General features: G+C 46.1%; 2 protein-coding genes across 10 annotated transcripts in view; both read left to right on the forward strand.

Annotated features, from left to right (window-relative positions):
* Positions 1-71: 71 nt before the first annotated feature.
* On the forward strand, positions 72-17,184 carry ube4b (ubiquitination factor E4B, UFD2 homolog (S. cerevisiae)). Of its 3 annotated transcripts, XM_077018467.1 has the most exons (29): positions 72-383; positions 2,379-2,598; positions 4,026-4,161; positions 4,613-4,700; positions 4,888-5,032; positions 5,169-5,394; positions 5,683-6,117; positions 6,620-6,733; positions 7,713-7,854; positions 8,156-8,256; positions 8,520-8,634; positions 8,928-9,011; positions 9,398-9,454; positions 9,630-9,746; positions 9,880-9,978; positions 10,199-10,312; positions 10,647-10,845; positions 11,322-11,460; positions 11,733-11,832; positions 12,009-12,136; positions 12,224-12,322; positions 12,487-12,722; positions 12,984-13,110; positions 13,203-13,347; positions 13,544-13,678; positions 14,146-14,337; positions 14,531-14,705; positions 15,690-15,836; positions 15,954-17,184. In XM_077018467.1, exons 1-29 carry the CDS (start codon positions 360-362, stop codon positions 16,019-16,021), a joined length of 4,107 nt encoding a protein of 1,368 aa, XP_076874582.1. In that variant the 5' UTR covers positions 72-359; the 3' UTR covers positions 16,022-17,184. The 3 variants fall into 3 exon arrangements, with proteins under 3 accessions (XP_076874582.1, XP_076874583.1, XP_076874584.1); XM_077018468.1 differs by lacking the exon at positions 6,620-6,733; XM_077018469.1 differs by lacking the exons at positions 5,683-6,117; positions 6,620-6,733 and having other exon boundaries at positions 73-383; positions 15,954-17,182.
* A 500-nt stretch (positions 17,185-17,684) lies between these two features.
* Positions 17,685-27,516, forward strand: part of kif1b (kinesin family member 1B) — a 56,022-nt gene continuing 46,190 nt past the window's right edge. For 5 of the 7 annotated variants that reach the window (XM_077018470.1, XM_077018474.1, XM_077018471.1 and 2 more), the window contains exons 1-2: positions 17,687-17,975; positions 19,440-19,591. In XM_077018470.1, the coding sequence (XP_076874585.1) occupies positions 19,486-19,591 (106 nt within the window). In that variant the 5' untranslated portion in view covers positions 17,687-17,975; positions 19,440-19,485. Of the gene's footprint in view, positions 17,976-19,439; positions 19,592-27,516 lie in introns of all 7 variants that reach the window. The other 2 variants (XM_077018476.1, XM_077018473.1) reach the window with 2 other exon arrangements.

The raw sequence follows: 27,516 nt of genomic DNA on the forward strand, positions 1-27,516 counted from the left end.
TAAACAGCTGGGCTCGCCGTCCTCGTCCACGTTTATAAAACATCCGCAGCTCGAAATGTGTTTCCACCGCGTCACGTGACCACAGAGCCAAAATGGCCGCCTCGGTGTTTTGACGAATAATACTTTTGTGTTTGTTTCATTCTTTAAAAGAAATCGAATTGGAAGAAAAACGGGCATTAACGGGGCGGCGGAAACACACCCGTATAGTTTAATGTTTTAATTTAAAAGGCTCCAGACAGACAATCACGGTTCATCGTTATTCGTTTCACTGTTTAGACTATGCACTTTTGGTTTTTGTGAGGTAGCAGGCTAGCTGCGTGGCTAGCGCTAATACTGAGGTAAAGATCAAGAGACGCGCGATGGAGGAGCTCAGCGCCGACGAGGTGAGACTTTAAACGGACACTCGCACACACTCGTGTACGGTTCGGGTTTAAATGTCGGATATAAAGGCCGCCGGCGCTCATGTTCGTTGTAAATGTCATTGTCATGACTTGCTGTGTTAGCCTGCGAGCGGTTAGCCACCCCGACACACACACACACACACACACACACCCGGTCCAGTGTCACACCGACCCGGTCCCCGTTATACACCACACTCATGTGTGGCCTTCACCTCTCGGTAGATATTTACCCCCCGGGGGGGCAGTTCTGACCGACGTGGCTGGTGGAGTTAACCCCGCTAGCTGGTTAGCCGTGTCATCCCCCCAGCTAGCGCGGTTAGGGTCTGTAGCTGCGGGTCTGTGGCTGTGGGTCTGTAGCTGCTGGTCTGTAGCTGCTGGTCTGTAGCTGCTGGTCTGTGGCTGCGGGTCTGTAGCTGCGGGTCTGTGGCTGTGGGTCTGGCTGCTCTCATTGTTGTCTAATTGGATGAAATTCCTTCATGGGCAACTAACCGGTCACTTTAACCCCTTTTTGCTCGCCTGTCAAAACGTTACGCGACTGAACCGCAGGTCCAAAAAGCCCAACAGTCCCGTCTGGGTTAATGGCGATGCGTTTGTGAACAACCTGCCGCACGAAATGGTGTTTAAGTAATAAAGAGTAATAAAATCAGAGTAATGCTCAACAAACTCTCAATATCTTACTGAGTTAACTTTGAATATCCTCATCGTTGATTTGCTTTTGAGGAATCGATAGTTATAGTTTTATTTTGTAATATATTACATGTATTGTTCCTGTCGACTTTGTAGTATATTACATTTATTGTTCCCCGTTCCTAAAGACTAAAGCTTACAAATACATAGAAAACGCGTCTTATTTGTGCTATATCAGCACACATTTAGTTACTACATCAAAGAAACAAAGCAGATTTCTCCCTCTGTTTTTCTCCAATACCATTCGGCTACATTGGTTAAGTATCTGCTAATCCTTTGGACAGATATGTAGCCTAATCTTTTTTTTCAGTCGATAAGGATAGCAGGGTAACAGGCTTTACATCCCTTTAAACATATTTGTTCTATATAAAAATAGTCACCATCCCCGTGTTGTAACCGTGAAACACTCTACAGCTTTGGTCTAGGCTTTTGTGATGAATGCAAGAATGTTAGTATCAGACTCGAGCACTGTACTTAATCTCTGCTTTTTCATTTGTCTTGAAATGTATAAATGAATGCTGCTTGTAGAACCAGGTAATATAGCAATCTGACCTGCTGTACAAGTTTATTCTTATCCAAGTACAATAGGCCCAAGTCTAAGGAAAACATCAAACTTAACATTCATATAAAACAAAAGATTGCTAAAACGATTTCTAAATGCAAGAGGCATTATTTAAGTGCATTTTGAAGAGACTGGTCTTTAGTTTACATGCAAAGAAGGCAAGAAGCTCTGCTGTGTGGAAACTTAATTCCACAGAGTGGTTGATCCTTCAGATCATAGCCTGTTTACTTTGTAGATATCCACGAAGAAATAAGAATTCAGATCAGCAACAATATCCATTCCTATTATAAAAATGCACAGTAGACTGAACAGAGGACGAGGTTAAACGATCCTATCGTGCATTCATCTCTTGGCATATCAGTACCAGCCATTAGCACGGAGGCAGGGCTCTTGTTTGACCTACCCCAGCACCACTGAGTCACGTGACTGTGCAGTGATCCCCCTGTTTCATTGTCGGACCAAACGGACCAATCATGGCACTGAAAAATGGTGTGGAAAAAACAGGCTCCTGCCCCTCCTTTTGCCTTTTTGTTGTCTAATTTGAAGATGGCCTGCTTTAGGCTTTTTTCAGCATTGTGTTTTTGTTGATGTATTCCCTGGGCTTAGGTGCTTTCACTGGCCTGCTGCGATTATGTCGATATTTAATTTGATTTAACCTGAGTCCTGAAAGGGGAGCTGATTTAGCCGCCAGGTGTGAAATGGGCTTAACCGACTGCCGTTTGATGTAGATCCGGAGAAGACGACTGGCCCGGTTAGCTGGAGGCCAGACATCCCAGCCCACCACCCCTCTGAGCACCCCCCTGACGTCACCACAGAGAGAGACCCCTCCGGGTCCACTGCCAGGGCCCTCGGGGGCTTCTCCACAGCCTCTGCCACCAGCACCATCCCACACTCTGGGCCTCAATGCCCAAAATGTCACCCCAGCCACTTCCCCAATGGGGGCTTCAGGTAAGAATGATCATGCTCTGTATCACTTCCACTCACCGCCTCCTATGCCTAGCGGTGTGCACACACAGATTTCTGCTTTTCAGAAAGTTTCTTTTTTGTTTGCGCTGCTTGGTCATGGTGCTCTCAGGCCCACATTCATCAGGAACAGATTAAATGAAATGCCGCTGCACACTGCTTAGACTTTGAGCATATCTAGTGAGTCAGGTTTACTCAGGCCAGGCTTGTGTAATGTCATGAGCGCACAGCCATGTATCTGGATTTAATTGGGGTGCAGGAACATACTCCTTTGAATACTCTTGGTATTGTAGGGATTCTGCAAAACCTCATGGAAGGAAGGACTGGAGAACAGTGTTTGCATCAAAGCAAGTAAACTGTGGCCGCTGTGTCCTGCTTAAGATTAAAGCCCGCAGCCGTACCAGCGGGTCTCAGCCTTGGACAGATTTCAACCCAGTACTTGTAGGTGATTCTCAGGTTTATAAAGTGAGAGCAGGCCGAGGAATACTGTGTGCTGGACACAAGGACACTCGCTGTCATGTGTGTGTGTGTGTGTGTGTGTGTGTGTGTCTGTGTGTGTGTGTGAGAAGGCCTGGATGTCTCGGTGCACTTTGCTGCTTTTGTAGTGTACTGAGTGTAATTACAGCAGAACAAAGCTGAAGTCTCTAGTCTGAGGATTACCAGGGACAGGGGGTGGAGTCAGAAATCATCATTTCCTTTTTAAACTCTGGATGTTCAGGCTTGTACTTTCAGTTTGTATTTCAACATATCAGGCCCAGACTAGCTGAACAAGGGGTTTTTTTAAAGATTATTTTTAGGTAAGATTCAGATCGTTCATGCTTTCTGATTACATGAAACCTCTGCTGTCTTAGATTTCTGGGAACCGGGTATTTGGGGGGGGGGGGGGGGCTTACCAGCTTGAGTCAAACGACCTGTTTGTGTTGACATCAGCTGGAGCGGCGTGTTTTTGAGGGTGCCCTTCAACACGCCTGATTCGGAGCGCGGCACCGCGTGAAAGTGCAGCTTTAGCGGAGGCACAATGCTGCAGTGTTGTGCAGCCTTCCTCCGTAACCCACAGCAGCAGCGGGACACGTCCCAAAGCACCTGCTCTTTGGCCTCTTTCTCCGTGACACTGTTTTGGCACGGCGGAACTTTCCAGATAGTCCTCCGACTGGCTGTTACACGTCATGGCTGTCTAGTTGAGTCATCAAGGCAGCTAGGATTTGATATCACGGGATAGGGTGCTGTTTTAATGCAGACAAAAAGGACTATTAATTTTTTTACCCAAAACGCATACGAGTGACTGTGGTGTTACTGAGCATTAAAACCTGCTTATGTTTCTTTTTATGTATTTCACGTTGCTGAAAACATGTTTTCATAATAGACTGGTATCCAGAGATTTGAGTGTTTTCTGCTTGTGCTGTTTGCTGTAGGGGTGGCGTATCGTAGCCAGAGCAGCGAGGGGGTCAGCTCTCTCTCTAGCTCCCCGTCCAACAGCCTGGAGACCCAGTCTCAATCGCTGTCCCGCTCCCAGAGTATGGACATCGACACGGCGTCCTGCGAAAAGAGGTGAGGCACCTTTCAAGCTATCTGGCTAAAGAGAGCAACGTTCGGTTATGGCTATTACAAAGTGAGCTTAGGTCAAAGAAGAAAATGAGACCGGATTTCAAAATAAAAGTCCTTCATCCCCAGTGCCAGGTTTCCAGAGATGAGCCACACTTGCTGGTAGCTAGTTTGGACTTTGAGTTTTCATTCATCCTTCGGCCTAGTAATCCCAGACCCTCTGAAGGTTCTCCAGTGCCTTCTGATAAGTGCTCAGCAGAATCGTGGAGACGGTCACTCACGGGCATCTGGTTGTGCAAGACGGCCCTAATTTCTGCACCTTTATCTCTGATCTCGCCTTTATAGGATCCTCATAATTTCTCTCTGTGTGAATAAAGGTCACATGATTCTCCTACTATTATTTCCATTACTTAAACACCTGTTTTGTGTGTGTCCCACTCTGTCCTGTGTACCTCAGCATGTCCCAGGTGGACGTGGACTCGGGAATTGAGAACATGGAAGTTGAAGACGGTGACCGCAGGGAGAAGCGTAACCTGGCAGAGAAGGTGCTCTCGCACTGCACAGTCCCACCTTTATCTTCACGAGAGCCGTAGTCGAGCCTTTAGAAATGCCCCGTGTGTCCATAGGTTACTTAATCATTCTAAGAGCATGAACCATTTGCCTCCCGAACTCGCCGGTGACGATAAATGAGCGAACGACGACGTTAACGCGACATCTGCTCTCGCCGGGCAGGACTCCTCGTCTAACGCGGACGTGTCCGAGGAGCAGGCCCTGCAGCTCATCTGCAAGATCCTTCGTGTGTCCTGGAAGGAGCTGGACCGTGATGTCATCTTTCTGCCCTCGCTCGCTGCCGAGTTCCAGCAGAACCCAAAAGATGGTGAGAGAGAGAAGATCAGAAGAGCAGGGAAATACGTGAAGGGATACCAGCTGATGGATATCTCCCTCTGTGCTGTCAGAGCTGGAATCGTGGTGTGTTTGCCTGTGTTTCACCGTTTCTTCTTTTCCCCCCCTAGTCTATTCTGACTTCAAAGACCTGATTGGCCAGATCCTGATGGAAGTTCTTATGATGTCCACCCAATCACGTGACTGCAACCCTTTTGCCAGCCTGACCGCCACATCACAGCCAATCGCCGCTGCCAAATCCCCAGACCACCACCTGACGCTTGTCCCGCCCCCCAGCCAGGGAAGCAGTCCCATGATGCCTTGCGGGGGCTCGTTTGGTGCCAGCTCTCTGTCCAGGCAAGTGTAGGCAAACAGTGAGGCCCATTCATGTCTTATCTGCACATGTGCCGATTTTCTCTTTAAAAATGTGCTTTGCAGCAAGTAAAGCACAATGTGTTTTTGTGTTTTTGATGCGTCAAAGTCCTTCACGCCCCGTCCAGCATGCTCTCACGTTTGTCCACTCGCATTTCTGTGCCCGCTAAATCTCCATTACCATTCACTCGACCTGTTTTATTAGCGTCTTCTGCTGTCTTCTCATCTGTCACTTTCCATGTTTATGTTCTGTGACTCTTGTTTTGTTTTCAGTCTGTATGGATGTAGTCCACACCCCCTCGCTCAAAGCTCTGCCAGGATGAACGCTCCGCCCTTAGCCACAGCCCCGCCCCCACTTGGCTCGCACGCGTTGCCTGTTGTTTCTCCCAGTCCGCCAGCTCCACGCCCCCCCCCGAACACTTCCTCTGCTCCCTTGCCCATCTCTCAGAGATACAGACCCTACTCGCTCAGCCCCTCCCAGGGCTCCTCCGTCCCCACCAGCTCCAGCCCCAGGTCCGGCCACGCGGGGCCCTCTCCTGGGCCTTCCGCTCCTACCCAACCCCCGGCCGGGCCCTCCAGCCCACAGCCAGGTCCGCTGACATCCCCCCGACCCCGTGCTCGCCAGCCGGCTGTCCCGTTCCCCGTGTCGCCCGGCTCTCCCACCACTATGGCCAGAAGGACCGCCCTGGCCGCCCGGATGCCCACTAGGTATTTTATCGTTACGTTAGATGTGGAAGCTTTGCCCTCTAAACCAATAATACGCTAACACTGCACCCCGATAGGGGCGGAAATGTTGTTTTAACAAATACGGGCTACTCGCGCGTCAACCTGCTGTTACGGTAAATGCGCTGGAGTGAGCCGTATTCCTCCGCAGCTAACGTGCACGTGGTACGTTTGTAGGTGTTGGTTAAAGACCTCGAGGTTCTAGGACGCAGGTCTTGAGGTCAGCAGGTGCTCGTGGAGCTCGTGCCTCCGCTAGCTTTGTTTATACTGCGCGCGTCGTTCGCTCCTGCTGCGCTTACGAAACACGCTCGTGCGCACGTTCCCGTCTTCATCCGGCATGATCGACTGCGCTGGCAGTGCTAACGCGAGTGTGGCTCGGACAGCAGGTCCGTTTGTGGTCCGTTTGCGTTGTGATTGGTGTCATTAAAGCCTTCCCTCTCGTCTGCCCCCCACCCCCTACCGACCCTGCACTCTACCCCCGCACCAGCCCGTTCTCTCTCCTCTTCTTTGCCCTGTCTGACCCGTCTCAGGACAGCAGTGACGAAGAGCTGGAGGAAGAGGAGGAGGAGGAGGATTTTTCTGGGGTTCAGTTTGGGGCAAGGTACCAGTGCCAGCGTGTGTTGCATGCTTCAGCGTGCTGCCTGGTCACTAACAGAAGCACACGGTGCCCTGTGCTGGTCGTGAATAGCGCTGGGCGCTAAGACAGCCCAGTGGCTTCAACGAACCAGTATTACATGTAGGTGGTGATGTTTGGGGTTTTTTTATTTCCCAACTTTCATCATGCGTTTTAATTTGATGTGAGCAAAGTTGTATATTTTTGCATTCAGCAGATAGTGAGGTGTTTTGTTTTCAGAAAATATCTCAGCAGCATCTCTAAGATTTGGTACTAATTTCAGCACAAATATAATAAGGTTAAAGCCTTAACACATTCTTGGAACATGTGTGCGTGCTTGTGTCATTATCTCTACCTGTGCCTTTAACGTTAGAACTGCCTGGGCCTTCGGGTAGTGCCTTGTAATAAGCGTTTTTTTTGTGCGCCTAATCTGTGCCAAGGGGATGAATAACATGACTAATGAGTGAGGCAGAGGTGTGCTGTGGGGTGTGTCCTCTCACCTGGGAATCCGACACTAACGCACGCGGCATCGGACGAGAGTGCGTCCGAGTTCTGGCGGGCCTCCGCTCGTCCCGCCGTGCATTGCTCCGACCGGGACGCGCTGCTTTGGCCGCTGATCTGTTTGGCCGTTGGTCCTTGTTTTTGTTGTGCTCCGTCACACCTTGTGAAAATAACCGAGGGAGAAGAAAGCTGTTTAAGGTAGTGTGTTTTTGTTTGTTTGTTTTTATGACCAAATTTTTTTCGTCTATTTCTTTATTTTGGATATTCTAATCAACGTAAAAGTGGACATCTACCCAAGTTCAACAAAATGTTGTTAAGCAAATCCTTTCAAACCTTTGCGCTACAGGACAGCCTGCGATTGCATTATGTATAATTTCTCCGAGTGTTCTGTGGCTCCCTCACTGGGCTGTTTTCTCTCCCCTGGTTGTGATGGAACGCCTCTATCCCTCTGTCTCCATCTCTCCAGCCTGGGTGCTTCTGCTGGGGGCGTGACCTGTGACTCGGGCAACGACCGCTTCACCATCGAGGCGTGTAAGGAGACGGAGATGCTGAACTACCTCATCGAGCGATTCGACAGCGTGGGCATGGAGGAGAGGAAAGCTCCCAAGGTAGCAGGTCTTCACGGAGCAAACGCAGCTCGTGTGTGAACGCCGACTGTCGGGGCTGCTGAAAAGAAATGATGAATAATAATGATAAAAAGGCGGCCTTCAGTGTAGCCTGTTTGTATTGAACCATGGTGCTACACTTGCATCAAAAGATTTTTCGGGCAAAGAGTCGTGCGCTCTTTTCACAATGAAAGTAAAATGGTGCAAGAGTGAAACTTGGGGAACTCCGCTCCTAAAGATGTGGGGGGGTGGATTGAGTTGTAGCCGACTGCTGTGTTGCGAATGACATTTTGTGCCGTTACAGATGTGCAGTCAGCCAGCAGTCAGTCAGCTTCTCAGCAACATACGCTCCCAGTGCATTACCCACGCTGCTCTTGTGCTCCAGGGCGCCCTCACGCAGCCCAGGTCGGTGCGGTCCGCTACGCCCTTGGTACCAGACTCTGTGTAGGATAGTCTGAACAATCATATCTCATTCGTAGCGTTTACACGTACCTCCAAAGAGATGAGTCATTGTAATCCTTTCATTTCTTTCCCCCTTGGGGCTTAATTTCCTTTTTTTTTAATGAGTATGGCACTTTACTAAAGAATCACTGTCTGTATGTGTGTGATCTGTTGATTCATGTATTCATTTAAGCTGGGTTTGACTGTTTATGGCCAATCCCTCCCAGGGCCCCACTGCAGCCCTCCCTGCTGGTGCCCTACATGTTGTGCCGGAACCTTCCGTACGGCTTCATCCATGAGCTGGTGCGCGTGACTCACCAGGAGGAGGAGATGTTTAAACAGGTTGGTTTCAACACGCCAATTTGTTTGGCGTTTGAAGCCGAGGGAGAGGAGAATATAATTGATGTGGCATTGATAATGGCATTAAATTCACTTTTGAAGGTACCAGCACACGATGGCGGCACATATCACTTTCTTACTGTGTCATAATGCAGCATGTTGGCATCTATTCAATATAAGCAAGAGTGCAAGGGGTAAATAAAGTGTGGCCATGGTTGTGCCCGTCACCGGTGGGTTTGGGTTTGGGTAGTGATGGCTCCATCTTCCCAGTCTGACTGGAGGTTTTTCTCTTCCAGATCTTCATCCCCATTCTGCAAGGGCTTGGACTGGCCGTGAAGGAGTGCTCCTTTGACAGTGACAACTTTAAGTATCCCCTGATGGTAAGAGCAAGAGGAGCTTACGCACGTACACACACTTGACGTAGTGTGTGTGTGTGTGTGTGTGTGTGTGTGTGTGACGGTAGTCCTGTGGTAGCCTGTCCTCGGGAAGAGTGAACACAGGCGATCGATGTCTGTCTGAATGCTTTTCTCTCGTAGCCCAGGCTTGTGCACAGACCTGCTGGGGCTGAATGAAATTGCAGCCTAAATTGCTTCGCATACTGTGTCTAGAATGGATACAATTCGAAAAAATGGAGTGGTAGATTGCAGGATGTTGGGATGTATGAAGCATGCTTTCGGGCAAAGCCACTCCACGTTAACACTCCTGTACACTTTTGTACAACGGAAAGGCGTTTATGGTTTGGGTTTTGTTTTTGTTTTAAAAACAGGCTTTAGCTGAGCTTTGCGAAATCAAGTTTGGAAAGACTCACCCTATGTGCAATTTGGTAAGTCAGACCAAATTCACAACTTGGTTTTCGATTTGGTTTGGTTAGAGTGAACATAAATGGTTACACACGTGTGTATATATATATATATATATATATATATGTGTGTGTGTGTGTGTGTGTGTGTGTGTGTGTGTGTGTGTGTGTGTGTGTGTTTGTGTGTGTCTTTTTCTAGATCACGTCTCTGCCACTGTGGTGCCCTGATTCTTTGAGTCCTGGGGCAGGCCGAGAGATTCAGAGACTCTCTTTCCTAGGAGTCTTCTTTAGTCTTTCTGTCTTCGCAGAGGATGATGTGAGTCCCTTGATGCAAATGTAACCGTTACCAGTTGTAGAAAGGCCGTGACGCGGTACAGCAAACAAAGTGAACACTAATGCGTCCCGCCGCTCAGAAGTGACCCCTGACCCCGTGCATGCCGCTCTCTTAGACCAAGGTTGGAGACAAGTACTTCTCAGGCCCGGCCATCACCATGGAGAACACGCGCGTGGTCAGTCAGTCTCTGCAGCACTATCTGGAGTCAGCCCGGGTGAGTGCCTAGCCTCCCTGCTCATGCATTTTTAATCGACTGCTCCAATCAATCAGGGCCAGCGCTGGCTAGAATGGCCTTTTTATAGCACAGCGGTGCTGCTGGGTGTTTTGTTTGGTGGTGGGGGCAGGTGGGTCTCTTTGCCCTCCGAGGAAGGACTCCTCGATAGAACGAATTGACGCGTGATGCGTGTTTGCGTCTGTGGCTTTGTGATCATCAGGGAGACCTGTTTAAAATCCTGCACAACGTCCTGCTGAACGGCGAGACCAGGGAGGCGGCCCTGAGCTACATGGCAGCCGTGGTGAATCGTAACGTGAAGAAGGCTCAGATGCAGGTATGACTCGTTTCTGGATGAGGACGGCAGGTGAAATAAGCGTGCGCTGCTCTTCAGGGTGCGGGAGAGAGCCGGACATGTTTCTGTGATCCTGACTGGTCTGCATGTGTCTATCAGAGTGTATTAACATAGTTCAAGGCATGTCGCAATGCAATATGTGCCAATATGATCAAAATATATTGTTTGGTGCCATGAAACATCACACCACAAAAGCAGTATAAGAAAAAAAAAAAGCGGAATATAAACCAGCGTAACCACGAAAGTTCCACAGGTGGGCAGTTCTGATCCATGCTGAAGTGTGCTTTAATTCTCACCTGGTGGCCTCGGCCCGCAGACGGACGACAAGCTGGTGTCCACAGACGGCTTCATGATGAACTTCCTGTGGGTGCTGCAGCAGCTGAGCATGAAGATTAAGCTGGAGACGGTGGACCCGCTCTACATCTTCCATCCCAAGTGTCGGCTGAACGTGAGCGTGGAGGAGACGCGGGTCAAAGCCACCATAGAGGAGCTGAAGGCCTGGCTCACGGACCTGCGTGAGTGTCTCCCGCAACGAGCCGCGTCGCCCTTTTACACACACTCTCCCTGACCTGGGCTGGAAATAAATCCATTTTATTTATCATTTTTTATTTATAAAATGATAAATAAAATCATTTTTTGGGGGACTCTGAGCCAGGTTTTCATTCTATTCAAGCTGCTAACACTCTATAGGTGGTCTCGACCCTCAATACTTTGGGTGCACAACTGGGACAGGGCAGAAAGCTGAACTGGCTGGGTGTGTCTCTCTGCACCCCAGGGTGTGTCTCTCTGCACCCCAGGGTGTGTCTCTCTGGACCCCAGGGTGTGTCTCTCTGGACCCCAGGGTGTGTCCCTCTGGACCCGGGTGTCTCTGGACCCCAGGGTGTGTCCCTCTGGACCCGGGTGTCTCTGGACCCCAGGGTGTGTCTGATCATTCCTTCGTACAGTAACTCTGAAATCCATCTTCCTCACATCCTCCCTGTCCATTCTGCAGATGAAGACCCATCGAAGTTCTCTGAGCCCAAGTTCCCCACGGAGTGTTTTTTTCTGACTCTCCACACACACCACCTGTCCATCTTACCTGGTTGCCGGCGCTATATCCGCAGACTAAGGGCCATCAGAGACCTAAACAGGTACATGAGCAGTTAGTATAATTTTAAAATGGTGTTTTACGTGATTGAAGTTTCTTTTGAGTCTGTTAGTTGGTTCTAGTATAAGCATTTGTGCCAGCCAGCAAGTCCTCTTGTATTAGGACGGATGGCCATAGAGGCCATTGCTGTTTTCTACTGAGTGGCTGCTTCTCCTTATTATAACTCCCATCATAACACTCCCCTGATTCTTCGGGGCTGTTTATGAGTTGGGATTAATGGAGGTGTGTGTGTGTGTGTGTGTGTACGTACTACAGGACTGTAGAAGAACTGAGGAACAGTGAGAGCCAGTGGAAGGATTCTCCCTTGGCCAGCCGGCACAGAGAGATGTTGAAGAGATGCAAAACCCAGCTCAAGGTTTGTGAACATCTTGCAACAAAAAAAAAAAACGATGAAACGGATGAATCACAATTGCCATCTGCTACATTTAATTCAAGCAAACCCAACACGCATTCTGCAATGTCCTCAAAATGTGCTTGTGGTCAGGGTCTAGTCGGTCAGCTGTAACACCACCATGCATCTTTGTCCTGTAGAAACTCGTGCGCTCCAAAGCCTGTTCAGACGCTGGCCTCCTGGACGAGAGCTTGCTGCGCAGATGCCTCCAGTTCTACGGCATGGTCATTCAGCTCATCCTACGCATGGCAGACCCCGCCTACCCAAAGTCAGTCTCCACCCACTTTGCCTCTAGAACCTCCCCTTTGCTGGGCTTCCGTCTCATGCCCGCCCCCACACTCTGCTCTTGTTGTAGCATCGCCCTGCCCCTCAGTCCCGACATCCCCAGGAGCTTTGCCGCCCTGCCCGAGTTTTACATCGAAGACGTCGCCGAGTTCCTGCTCTTCATTGTGCAGTAAGTGGACTGTGTTGCAGCTGAGTGTATGGTGAATTAATGAATTAATGAATTATTTAAAGTTTCCAGGCGGGGAAAGGTGAATGTTTCGAAGGCTTAAACGAACTATTAAACAAATTTTGTGGTGAATTTGGAATCTGCTGGTGTGCCACTATCTCTTCTAGGTATTCTCCTCAGGTTCTGTATGAGCCCTGCACCCAGGACATCGGGACCTTTCTGGTGGTGTTCATCTGCAGTCAAAACTACATCAGAAACCCCTACCTGATTGCTAAGCTGGTGGAGGTGTTGTTTGTTACTAACCCAGCAGTGCAACCCCGCACACAGCGCTTCTCGGAGATGATCGAGAACCACCCCCTGTCTATCAATCAGCTCGTCCCCGCCCTCATGAAGTTCTACACAGGTTAGTGGGCTGGCTTGCCCGTGGTCAAGAACTGAAAACCTTTTACCCTTTCGTTTACTTTCTGTCTTTTCTCTTTGTGCTTTTTGTATGACACACACTTTGTGTTATACATGAGTTAAATCCTTGTAGTATGATTTTTAAAAATATAATTCTAAGAATCTATTAATTCTAAGTACATTTGCTTTTCCCTTGAATTTTAGAAGAAAACTTTGTACTGAATATTGAGTGTTTAATAGAATAGTTTTTTTCCTTTGTCTCTAGACGTGGAACATACTGGAGCTACAAGTGAATTTTACGACAAGTTCACGATCCGTTACCATATCAGCACCATCTTTAAGAGTCTTTGGCAAAACGTTGGCCACCATGGCACCTTCCTTGAGGAGTTCAAGTGAGCTTATTTTCTCACAAGAATACACGATGTCTCATTTGAGTTAGTTTAATAATGTAATTCGATATAAATCTCTCACTCTCTCGCTGTAGTTCTGGGAAGCAGTTTGTACGCTACATCAACATGCTGATCAATGACACGACCTTCCTGCTGGATGAGAGCCTGGAATCGCTCAAACGCATTCATGAGATCCAGGAGGAGATGAAGAGCAAAGAACACTGGGACCAGCTGCCGAGGGTGAGCGCCCAGTCAGACCCTCGCCCCCCCCCCCCCCCCCCCCCCCATCATTGACCGGGGACCTCCGCTAAAAGGCTTCTTTAGACTGACCGAGTGTGAGCTGGAAAGTCTGCTGCTAATTTCACAGCGCCCCCTTGTGCTTCCCGTGAGCCTCTTTCCTCGCCCTGCTGTTTCACTGGTGCCGTTTCTCCCCCAGGAGCAGCAGCACAGCCGTCAGTCCCAGCTCACTCAGGATGAGAGGGTGTCTCGCTCCTACCTGGCCCTGGCCACCGAAACGGTGGACATGTTTCACATTCTCACCAAGCAGGTCCAGAAGCCCTTCCTGCGCCCTGTGAGTGCTCGTCTTCCTCCCTCGTACCACCGACCTTTAAACGTCCAGTAACAGCCCGCCGCTGGCCAGATCTGAAGAGTACCTTTATTACACTGGTTCTGTGCGGTCCAACAGGGAATGGGCATTGTCGACGACAAAGTAGCTCCATATCTGGGTTACAAGAGTGATGAACAGAATAGCGAGTGATAATTCACTTATGTTCAAATGGTGTGTTTTGGTAAAGGGATTACCCTGCACCTGCTGCCCTGTAAATGCCACTTCTGCTCTCTGATCCCTGCAGGTATTTATAGTCTCATGAGAAAGTTGAGCTGCTGCCAGGAATCGCCTGAAGTTTATTTAGAGTGTGAAAGGAGGCCTGTTTACTCTTAATAAGTGAATACTGTGCGCGTGGGCTATATATACGGTGTGAAACGACTTGCTAAATTCCCTTTGGTTATTGCTGAAGGATATTCCGCTCTGTTGGACAGGAGCTGGGCCCACGGCTGGCTGCAATGCTGAACTATAACCTTCAGCAGCTGTGTGGGCCCAAGTGTCGGGACCTGAAGGTGGAGAACCCAGAGAAATATGGTTTTGAACCCAAGAAGCTGTTGGACCAGCTCACGGATATCTACCTGCAGCTGGACTGTGCTCGTTTTGCGAAAGCCATCGCTGATGATCAGGTGTGAACCGTGTTGCTTGTGGCCTGAACATAAGCTTTAACAATATACCTTGTGGGATTTGGTGTAAATGTCCAATTGTACAGAATCAATAAGGGAAAAATCAAAGGTTTGTTTCTCGAGACCACAAACTAAAACGCTCTCCCTCTCTCTCCCTTTCTGTCTTTGTGTCCTTTGCTTCTTCACATACCATAAGAGATCATACAGCAGGGAACTCTTCGAGGAAGTGATTTCCAAAATGAGAAAGGCGGGCATTAAATCCAGCATTGCAATTGAGAAGTTTAAGCTGCTCTCGGAGAAGGTAGAAGAGATAGTGGCTCGCAACTCTCAGTCTGAGATGGACTACAGTGATGCCCCAGATGAGTTTAAAGGTGAGAATACTGAACATCTGTCTTGTGTGTTTTTAGATTCTGGGCAGAGTGGCCACCTGCACTGGAAAATATAGCCCAGTAGCATGGCTTAACCATAACATAATGTATTTCTAAACCAAATAAATCCCAAAGACGAGTATCCACTCATCGCTGCCTTCCAGGCGGTTGATGGTTGAGAACTTGCGTGCTGCACTGTTTCTGTATCTTTCTACAGACTGGCCCACAGACAAGATCATGTTAAGCCCCTTGTTGGAGAGTTTTGTATGTGCTGCTCTCGCAGTCAAAATACGGAATTATTTTATTAGTATTAACTGGTTAATTGCTTATGATTATAAATGAGAGTAATCTCTTTTACAAAGCATGGGAGTCTCATTTGTCTACTATAAACCACCTACATAAAAGAAAGGTATTAGATTTTTTTTTTTATAGTAGCATCAGTGTAATTAACTTTTTTTTCCTTTGTAGTGTGGCTCACTGGTTTTTTTTTTGTAGATTGATTGTAGCTTTTCTGTTTTAAATCACAAGTAGCGTGACTGGGTGTAACCATGCACTCTACTTACTATTCCATACAGTTCATAATCTTGAAATCACAATTTGATTTTCTCAGGATAGTTTAAACTAATTTTATTCCTTCCTTGTTGAATACATTTTCTAACAATTAAGAAATTGAGATTAAAAGATTAAAAGAAATTAGGCGCGCTTTACAGTTGTAAAGAAACTGTAGCATCATATATTAAGTGAAAACATTCCTTTTTTATGGAAGAAAATTCAAGGAGCATTTGTTTCTAACACAATATACAGAGAATGATGCGATCTCATCCATTCCCACGATGCATGTGATCACACCTCTCCATCACGATGAATCGCGTCTCAATGCACCGTTGGTTTGTAGCTGCGGTTTGAAAGCGGTTCCAGCTTCTGCATGATGCTCCTGGATCTTGTTGGAGGTGGAGAGTAACCCTGTTCTTCCCCTTGTCGTGGTAGACCCCCTCATGGACACCCTCATGACCGATCCTGTGCAGCTCCCTTCTGGGAACATCATGGACCGGGCCATCATCCTACGCCATCTCCTCAACTCACCCACAGACCCCTTCAACAGGCAGCCTCTCACAGAGAGCATGCTGGAGTCGGGTATGCAGCTTTATCCACCTTGCGCACTGTCCCTTGTTGCATGTGTTGCTTCATTGTGTGTGTGTGTGTGTGTGTGTGTGTGTGTGTGTGTGTGTGTGTGTGTGTGTGTGTGTTCAGTTCCAGAGCTCAAGGAGCGCATCCAGGCCTGGATGAGAGAGAAACAGGGAGGGCGCTATTCTCAGTGAGCCACTCCCACCTGCTGTTCTAGGGATGTTTGCACCATGCCACAATTTGACAGTGAGCAGATTAAAAGGGGAAAATGCAAAGAAGAAAGAAGCCGTCATGAAAACTAAATTGATTTTTCTCCCCTGGTCCTTTTTTTTTTGTTTTTTGTTTTGTTTTCTTGGGCCGTCATCTTAAAATCTCTAGGCTCTAAATTGAAGCATAATAATAAAGTTTAGACTTTTAAAATGTTTTGCTTATGACTTTGTATATATTACCTATATACATATATTTAATTGAGTGAATGCATACCAAGGTGTAGAGAGGCTAGGTTTCACAGAATAGACCTATGAGGAGAAAAAATAAGATGTATTCAAAAATAATAATAATCCTACAAAGTCAGCCTGGTCTACATCTTGTTCTTATGAATCTAAGATATTGTATTTGGCTGAGTGAATTGATTGTCAGATCTGAAAGGGAAAATGTTTAGGATGGTAGACAGAAAAGCATTTAATTCTCTTTGAAGCCTTTTTTTAATTCTGTTGTTAATCCACAACCATGCAACCTAAGTACTTGGGATAAAACACATTAATTCTAAGTACTGGTCATAGTCATAAAGTTTACAAACTCTGGCCTCAAAGGTGCCCTTTACTGATTTAAAAATAAAACCAAAATACTTGGAAAATGGGTTGGGGGAAATGTTTGAAATGAACTCACTTGGTAATCTCATAGAAAATGCAAATATAGGTGTTGATGTCATCGGTGGATGACAGAATCTATATTGACAGTGTCCTTTCTCTCGCTGTTTACTTTGAATGATCATGTCTGCATGGCCTAACCCATAAGGCCTACCCAAGCGCCTCATTTGACATTTCCATAAGTGTTAAAACTTGATCAGAAGAGAGAATGTGAAACGTTGTTTATAGCATGATAGTTGTGAAAAAAGATGCCAGTGCACCAAATGTATTTTCTTTGAACTTCCACGGTTTTATACATTGAGAAGATTCATCAAATCCCACTGCTTACATTAACCTTGGTTGTTGAATGCCGGTGTGGGTTATGAATGAGTCATTTTCCAGTGACATAAGGTTAATGTACAGGAATTTGCTTCCTTTGCTAGATTTCTTTTTTTCTTTCTTTTTTGGAGCCAGGACTTCAAACTGTAATAAATGGTAATCCACACACATTAATAACTGTTTGTAATTGCTTTTGTATGCATTAGCGAATATACAATGAAAAGTTTTGGGTTGACTGGCAGTACAATGAAATTTCATTGTTTAACCTCACATAAAGCAAAGTTTACCTGATCCACTATTGCGCCGTAGTAGATCACCCGGCGTCTGGAACAGAAGGTTTTATAATACCAGAACTATGACATCTTGCACAATGATGCAAACCAAAGCTGAGAAACCTTTAATAAGACATTTAAAAGTCTAAACTTCCTCCTGTAAATAATCGCTTTATCTGCTAGGCGGCGTGCTTCGCTTTTCGGCAGGACAAAATCCATGTCACGGCAAAACCGCGGAGCCAGTAAGATATCCTGCAGTATTGCGTCACAGTGTCCGTCCCACCCATACGAGATCTTGACGATCATTGGTTAAACTACACATTCCTTAAATGTTGGTCAACTGCTATTTGCGCCCAATGCTGTCAGTCAAGGTAGTGACGGGGTAGTTGACGTAATCGTTTCAGTAAATCAAGGCGTTCAACCGTATCATAAACTCGGCACAGGACCGATTTTCCGACACCAGCATCCACCGTAGAAGACAGCCCTTAAACCCAACCTTGGAAAGCGGTTGAAACCTGAGTGGAGGAAAAATGAAATACTGCTACGATGGGTGTATATAGCAAAAGCGGAATTAATAAGTGTTTTTCTGTCGGTTTGCTCTGATCACTGCTGATTCTGGTAGAAATCGGCGCAGTTTTCGCATCTCGTGGTTTTTCTATGGTGTTCTAGACTTGCCTGGATCTTCAGAGGTGAGTTATGCGTTGAAATTGTCTAACATTACTGGTTTTCTGACCGAGACTACCGGTCGTACAAGTAAAAAAAAAGAGATTAGGCTACTGTCAAAATATATTTCCTATTTTCACACGGTGCAATATTTATTTTGCATCTTGAAAATATAGACTATGGAAAAAATGAGGCGAGCTAGAGCAGGCTGCGCAAATCATCACCGCTAGTCCCATCAGACATTATAAGGTCACTTTGTTTCAAATGACTTTTTTTTGTATCCGTGTAAAAAATGTGTTAATTGTGTCTCTTAAACGTTAGGTTATGTGACCTAAACCTAATGTTGTTGTGTTGATTAATGCACTGTGCAATAGTTGACACTCCGTGTTTAGTTTTATCCAGGCTGTAGAATACAGAAGTGAATATCTTGAGCTTGGTCTAATTATCTAATGAAAACTCCACAGTTTTGGCCTTTCTGGTTACAGGGTTTAGTGTTTATTGGGCTGGTGTGGAGGGGGGGGGGTAAAGTATCACACCCCCACTCCCTTGCAGTACATTAGGATACTTTTGTTGTCTACGGCCCAGTCGACAGATTTTATGGGCGTATGCCTGTAAATAGCTACAAGGACAATAATAAAAACATCCACATTTTGGGTGCCGAGTTATTGACATAACCACCAGCTCTAATCTGAGGCGAAATAAATAATGTCACGTACAGACGAACGTATTCGTGGAAATGACAGAGTGGTATTTTACATTAGGCTACGTTTTGCAACTAGACCGACTAAAGGCGTCGGAACTGATATTTGGCGACTAAATGTCCAGCAGCCGATATGTTTTTATTTAACTTGCGGGCATCCAGTTATGCCTCATGTTTGGGCGTCGGGGAAACGTATGTAGGAAATAATCATAAGAATAACTTGATTAATAGTGAGCTAGGCTAGAGACGTCGGCCCATCCCTACTGCAGTGTACCGGCAGCCATGTTTGAGCCGCTGAGGGAACCATCTAACGGGGCGCTGCACACTGAAGGCCCTTATGGAACATCATTTATAATATGATTTTTCCTTATGTGTATATACATATATTAAAACTCGATCTTCTTTGCACAATAAAATGATTACCATGTCATTTGAATCTTGAATTCCCAATTCTCAGAGAGAGAATAGTCGTAAAACGTATTGTTGATGGTTTTAAATGAGCTTGATTTGTTAAACTGTGAAGAACATCATACGGATGTGATCGGCAGTTTCATGCCAAACTAAAGGTGAAATTAAACTCTTTGTTTTAAAAATGGTCTTTTAATCCCAGAGTTTTTCCTTTAGTGTGGCTTTTGCCCTATAGCTCCAAAGATTCTATCAGGAGGATATGTGTAGCCTACAGTGTTTTGTTTTGTGTGTTTGATTGATTACATTTAATTAATACTGTGGAAAGTCGGTGTGCTTGGGCATTTCAGCATAACAATTAACAATCAGTTTCCTTTCAACACAGGAGTCAATTCAGTGGCATCACATTGAAACAGACCAGAGCACCAACAATGTCTGGGGCCTCAGTGAAAGTAGCTGTCAGGGTGCGACCCTTCAACTCCAGGGAGACCAGCAAAGAATCAAAATGCATAATTCAAATGCAAGGGAACTCTACCAGTAAGTAGCTTTGGGTGCTTCTGAGATTCTTTGAATGTATTGTGTGCCTTGCTCATGGTGTGTGCAATGTAGACTATGTTTTGAATGACTGATGGCATTCTGTCACAGCCCTGCAGGAATGGTTGTCTGCACATGCTATACTTTTAATGCTAGGGTTTGATGTGAAAAGCCAACTGGAAAATGGTACAGATTTCAATGCACATTTCAGATCAGTAACACACGTCAGATTATTTAAAAGACCACAATAAAGATTAAATCAATTTGAAAATTGATTTGACAAAAAAAAAATCATCTCACTTTCTGTGACTAGAAGAGTAACATGAGTGGAAAAGCTCGTCCTTTTTGAAGCATCTTCTACCTCAAGTTCTCCAGTTGAACAGGTACAGAGAATGAGAGTGTTGGTGGACTGTTTTGGTAATCATGACATTCAGTCAACTGGTGATAGGAAAGCTGTCTTGTTGCTTGTAAGGCCCTTTTCAGCAGCTGTTTGTCATTGGTAAGACATCACTGGAGAATGTGTCTCTCTCTCTCTCTCTCTCTCTCTCTCTCTCTCTCTCTCTCTCTCTCTCTCTCTCTCTCACGCCTCAAAAACATTAAATTCCAGGATCTTTTAAATTGGACCACACTAGAAGATGGCTGATCTGATAATCATATCTTTGCAGTGAAGTGCGCTAAATTCAGTGCCTAAAGAGGTCGTAATGACCTTGGTGCAAGTTTCTGGTGAAGAAGGATGTCTTATCAATAATTTAACTGATGGATATGACTTATTATTTATGTCGGAGAATACAGAGTGGTGTACAGGAAAGGGCATAAAGGTACTTATCAATAAGCTATTTCAATTAGTCCAGTAAGGAAGTGCTGTACTCCAGTTGGGCGATTGACCTGCCTAAACACGGTTCATTCAACACAACACTTAAATACCAGGTTTACTAGATATGGGTGATATAATTATATGGAATGTAATAAGTTGTTTTAGTTTTATGGGTTTTCTGGTCAGTAAATGATTCTTAAATTATTAACAATTGTACACACAGCCTTATTAATAAAATCTGAATGCATCTATAATATCACTATGAATTCAGTACAGATAACATGGCTAGGTAGTGTCTTTCAACACCGAACATGCATGAAGTAACTGGACGGAATAGCAGTAATAATGAAATAAAAATGATCATGTTTCATGCCAGGTTGCAAATCCTTTGTAATCGATAGCCGCCTGAAATCATCGACCCGTAACCATGTCCAGCTTCTGTGTGTCTGCCAGACCTGCAGTGCAGACACTGCTGAACACACAGTGCACCTCGTCTGCCCTGGGCTGCATGCCTCCTCGTTCCTCCTGCTTTGTCGTCCATAAGTGAAATTCATGCCCAGAGGTGTACAGGGCGGGCTGCTGGCTAGCCCGTCGAGACCATCATCCCCCGTCCCTTTATAAGAGCTGTAGGCTGTGCGTTGGAGGTCACTGCTTCAAGGTGACGTGCTGTCCCATGAGTTTTGTAACATCTGGTTGGTTCTCTGTGGTTAAGGATCCTTCTGTTCACCCCACGGCTGGTTCCTCCTGCTGCTTTCAGCTGTCGCCTCGTAAAGACGTGCTAATGGAGACGTGGGAGCGGAGTGCTCGCACGTGCGGGCTGGCAGTCTCGCGTTGCCGTGTTTCGTAGTTGAAGCGGTGCGTGATTTTTCCTTCCCACGTCAACACGTACTCGTTCTGGAAAAGCACACTCGGAACTTCACACCGATTGTTTCATTTCAAATCCATTTTACTATAGATACAAAAAAACAAAAAATTACTTCTCTGTCCAGTTAATAGAATTGTACTGTATTTTAGGTGATGTACATCTGGAATTTATCAAAGACTAAGCTAATTATTAATTTTTTTATTAGAACATTTTTTGCTAGTTGACCGTTGGGTACTGTGGGATACTGTGGGGTACTGCAGGAATGCTTTTGACTATGAGTTATTAGTAATTAGCAATTTGTCATGTCATGATCTGACTCACAATATAGTCACACACATCATTTCTATTTATCACATAATAAACTCCAACCACCTAATGTGATGCTACGTCAAGAGAGAAACTTTTTAAAACGCACATGAAATGATTTGTTTGTAAGTTCATAATTGGTGCGTGTGACGTGAAAAGATCTTGTGACAAAAAAGAATCCATGCAAATGAAAATATCCAGCAGCTTGGATCTCTGGGAAGCCATCAGGTTTCATGTTTTTGCACTGTAAGGCATTCATGGCACGGTAGAGCCAGACTCTTCATGCTTGCATGTAGCCATATCTGAGCTTGCCTGCCTGAAAGCACGAGTGGTTTTACTGCCCTAAAGGCGCTCGAGGTGGCCTGCACGCTTCCAGGGTCCACTTCAGCTTTTGTTGAGAAGAGGAAGTGTAGTTCGGGTGCGGTGTGCGTGCGCCCCCGTGAAACACGCCCCCGGCAGACTGTAGGCCTGGCGGCTGGCCCGTCGGTTCTGATTAGGGGGCTTCTGCAGATGGTATGCTGGGAATGTTGTCCTTTTCCAAGGCTGGGCCATGCATGTGTGTGTGGGTGGGACTCTTAACCGGCTGGTGGAAGACTGGAGTGGGGTGCATGGCGAGATGACTCTAAACAGCTCACCTGGCCCTTAGCTTGCTTCTCCTCCTGAGAGAGCTACAATGTCTTTACATCGGCAGTAGAAATCAGTTTTCGGTTGCATCTTGATGTATAAACCTGGTGTGGGGGGGGGGGGGGGGGGTGGTCGGTTGTTCCACTCTGTTAGAAATCAAGTTTCTTGCAGCATAAAATGCAATTGACAATATGTTACCTGTTTCATATTGATCTGAAAGGTATGGGGTGGATTTCAATGAAGGGCAAGACCCCCTCCCCCCCCAGGCTACATTTACATTTACAGCATTTGGCAGACACCCTTATCCAGAGCGACTTACATTTTTATCTCATTTTTATACAAGTGAGCAATTGAGGGTTAAGGGCCTTGCTCAGGGGCACCTCAGTCATGGCCTCAGATCTGGGAATTGAACCCATGACCCTTCCGGTCACAAGACCAGTTCTCTAACCACCAGGCCATGACTGCCCCTGTTTGAGACTGATATCTGCAGACTGGCATTGCCCTCCGACTGCCCCTCGGCATATTCACCTTCCTCATAAAAGCTCAGCAGCTGCTCGACGTTGTTTTTGAGCAGCCAGAACAGACAGGACCTGTTGTGAAGATGAGCTGTGATTTAACTGGCACGTGTCTGGTTTACTGCGGCTTTTGTGTTTTGCTCTCTGCTCCGTCAGGTCAATGCGGAATGAGGCGTGGAATCTCAACCTCACTCCTGCTGACCCTCACCTCTGACCATCGGAGTACAGACTTGGTGCAACTTACCGCAACGTACCGAGGAAATTGCACGGTTTTTCTTATGCTGGTTGGTGTCGTGCGGTTGTTTTGACTGGGCCGCAAACCGCTGTCTTTTACAGCAACTGTTTTTCCGCGGTGGGCAGGAAGAGGCGAGAGGAAGCAGGAGCACGCAGGAATGTTCTCTGCTCTCTCCGCTCAGCTCCACGGGGCTCACGACAGACCTGCGGGAAATGGGGGAGGCGCTCTGGAGCAGGGGAGGTCCGCTAGGCCTCCTAATATGAAGAAAATTTGTGGTACTGGAGTCAGAGACGGGATGCTCTGAACCTGGGTATGATGATGATGATGATGGAATTGATAAAGATAAGAATTCAAGGCGCCTTACCTCAAAAGCTACTTTTCATCAGTAGATAAAGCAGATTCTGTTCTAACTATTCCCAGTACTTGGCAATAAGCAAGATGGGCTCGTGTCTCTCTAAATCGAGGTGAAATGTCTTGTTTTAGGTCATGGAGGGTGCACCGCTGTTTGCTTGGTACATTTGGAAATTTCCTGACAGTGAGTGTATGAGGATAACTGACAGTGACATGGTGAAATACACAGGAAGTGTGTGTGTGTGTGTGTGTATGTATGTGTGTGTGAGGGAGAGAGAGACGAAAAAAAAGAGAAAAACATGTCCGATCAGACAGCAAAATGGTGGTGACTGAGGAGATGTCAGGAGTGTTTGGTCAGGTTCACAATGGCTGAATGGCTCCTGTGCTAGAGCTCTAATCACTGAGCTGAGCGGCTGACCCAATTAGGGGTGTAATCCCCACCTGAGGTCAATGCTCTGCGTCCCAACAAGAGCACTGTGGTCAGGTATACACCCCCGCAGGTGTATACCTGACCACTCCATACAGCCCTCCTCTCTCACAGGGCTCTTTAAGCACTGGCTGAAGACCACAGCACTCTTGTTCCGTCGTATGCTAGAACATTTATCATGATTTACCTCAGAACAGCCAGAACGGTCACGTTACCGGTCCGATCCGTCCTCCAGAGTCGCTCCATGTTGTGCTGCATTGTTAGGATAGTCAGGTTAGCAGAGGTGGGACCAAGTCAGTGTTTTGCAAGTCTCAAGTAAGTCCAAGTCTTTATCCTCAAGTCCCAAGTCAAGTCTCAAGCAAAGACGGTCAACTCAAGTCAAGTCTCGAGTCAAGACAGGCAACCGTCAAGTCAAGTCCCAAGTCTGAAACTTGGAATTTCAAGTCCTTTCGAGTCTTTTTTTTTTTATTTTTACAGGCACCAACGCTTTACGAATGCTACGTAAACTACGCTGATGCGTTTCTTTACTCGTTTTGTTGGTGTCCGCCAGCCAAAAAATGACAGATCATTTACATTTTATCTTCTCCTAATTACATAAATGTACTTAAACAAGAATGTTTCGTTACATCATTTTACACGAAAATAGCAAGCTTCATCGTAAGCAAGATGCTGTCATTACGAATGGTTATTCTAAACATTTGGATAAAATGTTTAAATATAGACTAATAAAAGGTTAGGGTTATTTTTTCATTGTTTTCTGTTATTGTGGGGTCACGGTGTAGGCTACTATTGTTACCTGGAGATTCAGTGGGGTCACATATTCTGATGGCTGCCGTCAGAATTGGTGACCCCAGTTAAAAAGGCTCACCTGTACATCCCATTCATGATTTCTTTGTTGGCTGCAATGGTGAGGGGATGGTAAATCTTGTTTAAGTACATTTATGTAATTAAGAGACGATAAAATGTAAATATAAACATCTGTCATATTTTGGCTCGTGGACACCAACAAAACGAGTAAAGAAAGTGCATCAGCGTAGTTTACGTAGCATTCGTAAAGCGTTTGTGCCTCTGAACAGAAACTGAAATAGCGCCCCCTGTGGTCACAAAACTCGACGGTCACAGAATCTGGTGTAACACCTGTCTGCGTCAGAAGGATGGAAATGAAATTAATGGGGTGCACTTTATAAATATTAATATGCGTTTTAAACTTTAGATTTGGGGTAAAAAAATCAAGTCTTTGCAAGTAAACAGGTTCAAGTCCAATTCAAGTCCCAAGTTATTGGTGTAAAAGTCCAAGTCAAGTCCAAGTCTCTGAATATTTTTTCAAGTCAAGTCAAAAGTCTTAATATTAATGACTCGAGTCTGACTCGAGTCCAAGTCATGTGACTCGAGTCCCCACCTCTGCAGGTTAGCCCTGGCCCCTCACCTCACTGTATTTAGATAATGAGGTTAAACTTTTACATCTACGGCACTTAGCAGACACTCTTATCCAGAGCGACTTACAAACGCACTTTGTCTTCTACTCCTGATATGCAGGACAGTAGATTGGACCCCAGGAACCCATTGAACCAAGACGCCGTTAGAAACAATGCTGAAGGAATTCCAAACTGAGCACAGTAGTGAACACCAATAGTGAATAACAGTAGTGAACACCAATAGTGAATAACAGTAGTGAACACGCAATATCAACAACAAAGCTTGTAGACAAGCCTCCGTCAGGCTAACGACCATATTCCCTACAGCCAGCTAGTAATGGTGCTCTCAGGATGCCTTTCTTGGATGATAAACTGGCCAGCGATTAACTGGCTAGTCCATGCTAGTGTAGCTCTGCCGTCAGACACATGTGTAGCTGATGGCGGTTAAGCCCAGGTCGTCTCTGTGCATGAGCTACTGCCGCTACTAACAGAAATATTCCCTTAGCATCACGCCATCTTGCGTCATGTGCATTAAGTAGTCATGGTGTCCATGGCGATCAATACTAATGTGCCTTGTGATGCCTGCGAGGAAGCCATTACAGATAGAGACTCGGGTTACGGCGTTCTCTTCATCTCTTCACGGGACGCAGGCTCTCGCTCACGCATGCTGTATTCACATCTTTAGATTTATAAACATGGACGACGTCCCACTATCCACGTTTCCCTCATCCGTGTGTGGCTGTGACGGCGTGTCACTACGCTCTGGGTTGCCAGGTGTTACTTCAACCCTCCTCATAGCTTCTTGTCACTTTTTTCCAGCCTTTGTCATACACTTATGGCAACACTTAGTCAGAGTTGGGCAAAGCTGCTTACAAACACCACTTTGCATTTCCGTAATCAACGCAAATATTTTGTTCACAGTAAGTTGAGGGGCTAAAGTGTGTGTAGTGACAGGACGGATTCTCTCCTCAGACTTGAATCCGTTGTTTTCTGGTAGCTTAAGAAAAGGCTTTTCAGATTGCTTCCTAAGGGATCTTTTACTGTTAGTTCAGTTCAATATTGGTGGATCTACAACGCGGAGCTTGTGGGAGAGACAACAGCCGAGCCCTTGGTGAGAGCGGACCAGCCCAGGGCCAGCGCTCTCCTTGAATTGCTGATTGGTGGTTTTCTGATGTAATTTGGAAGAACTATGCTACACAAACAACTGTACAAATAATTACTTCTAATAATAAACTATTACTTTGTTATATATGTTCCTGTAGCCATATTAAGCCTTATTTCATTTTTATACAGCGAGCAAAGCATAGACCAGATTGAGGTGTTTTACAGTTTTACGTTCTATACAAGTTTTGCTATGTATACCACTATTCCAGCATTTGTTCCTTCGTGTATGGAGAATGTTTTTCTGTCTTAAAAGTTGTTTTTGTGCCAAGATGTCTATAATTTGGAACATGATGTCGGCACCCTGGCCTCAGGTATGTGATTTCTACTGTGTGGTCATCTATCGTTAGGAACAGTTACAGTGTACTGATCTCAGGTCTGTGACTTCTACTTTGTGGTCATCTCTAATTAGGAACATTGTGACAATGGACTAATTTCAGGTCTGTGATCTCCACTATGTGTAGTGGTCTCTAATTAGCAACATGTTTACAGTGTACTGATCTCAGGCCTGTATGTTGTGATCTGTAATTAGGAGTATAGTGAAAGTGGTCTGATTTCTGGCATGTGATCTTGTAGTGTGTTGTGTGTAGTGCTTTAATTGGTACGTTTAGTTGAACCGAGGCCCTATGGTTTCCTGAGGTCTGAAGTGAGGCCGGTGGGGGGGGGGGGGGGGGGGCACATCGTGTGGAGGAGTGTGAGGGTGTGTCTTTGACCCTGAGCACTGCAGCTGTGGATATTTTCTGCTAAATTAGGGGTCATGAGTGTCTGTTTGGCTTTCCACCCATCTTCTGTCTTTTCGCCCTGGCACTGGAGCATAAAGGTTCTGGAAACTTCTAGAAGGGGGGCGTGTAGTTTTTTTGGCTTGCCCCCATGCTCTGGCGAAGGCTGTTAGCAGTGTCTGTTAATACGGAGGGTCGGGCCAGTTCGGTCTGGGTGAAAGGACGCACTGCGAGTGTGTTGATGTGCTGAAGATACCAGAGCTTCTGCTCCCATGTTCGTTAAACCACAAAACAACGACCTGCCTAGTAAGCGGACGTAAACGCTGGACAATATTAGCATGTGTTTCCACACACGTGCACCTGCATGTCAAGGCGGACTCGTTTGAACTTGGCATGCAGCTCGCTTTGGTTTACGCTGTAAGCTGTCTGTGTATTTCCATTTCAGAAAGGTGTAAAATATTCCTGTGTGTTCCAAACTGGTGGCGTAAGCCTCGGT

The sequence above is a fragment of the Brachyhypopomus gauderio genome, chromosome 10 (genome assembly GCF_052324685.1).
Source record: "Brachyhypopomus gauderio isolate BG-103 chromosome 10, BGAUD_0.2, whole genome shotgun sequence".
NCBI lineage: Eukaryota > Metazoa > Chordata > Actinopteri > Gymnotiformes > Hypopomidae > Brachyhypopomus > Brachyhypopomus gauderio.

Bases quoted from the DNA above. Each gene is read 5' to 3' on its own strand.
- ube4b (XM_077018467.1), top strand. From the start codon at position 360: ATGGAGGAGCTCAGCGCCGACGAG. The intron at 12,323-12,486 runs GTAAGTGGACTG...TATCTCTTCTAG, and splicing joins TTCCTGCTCTTCATTGTGCA to GTATTCTCCTCAGGTTCTGT. The intron at 12,723-12,983 runs GTTAGTGGGCTG...CTTTGTCTCTAG, and splicing joins CCTCATGAAGTTCTACACAG to ACGTGGAACATACTGGAGCT.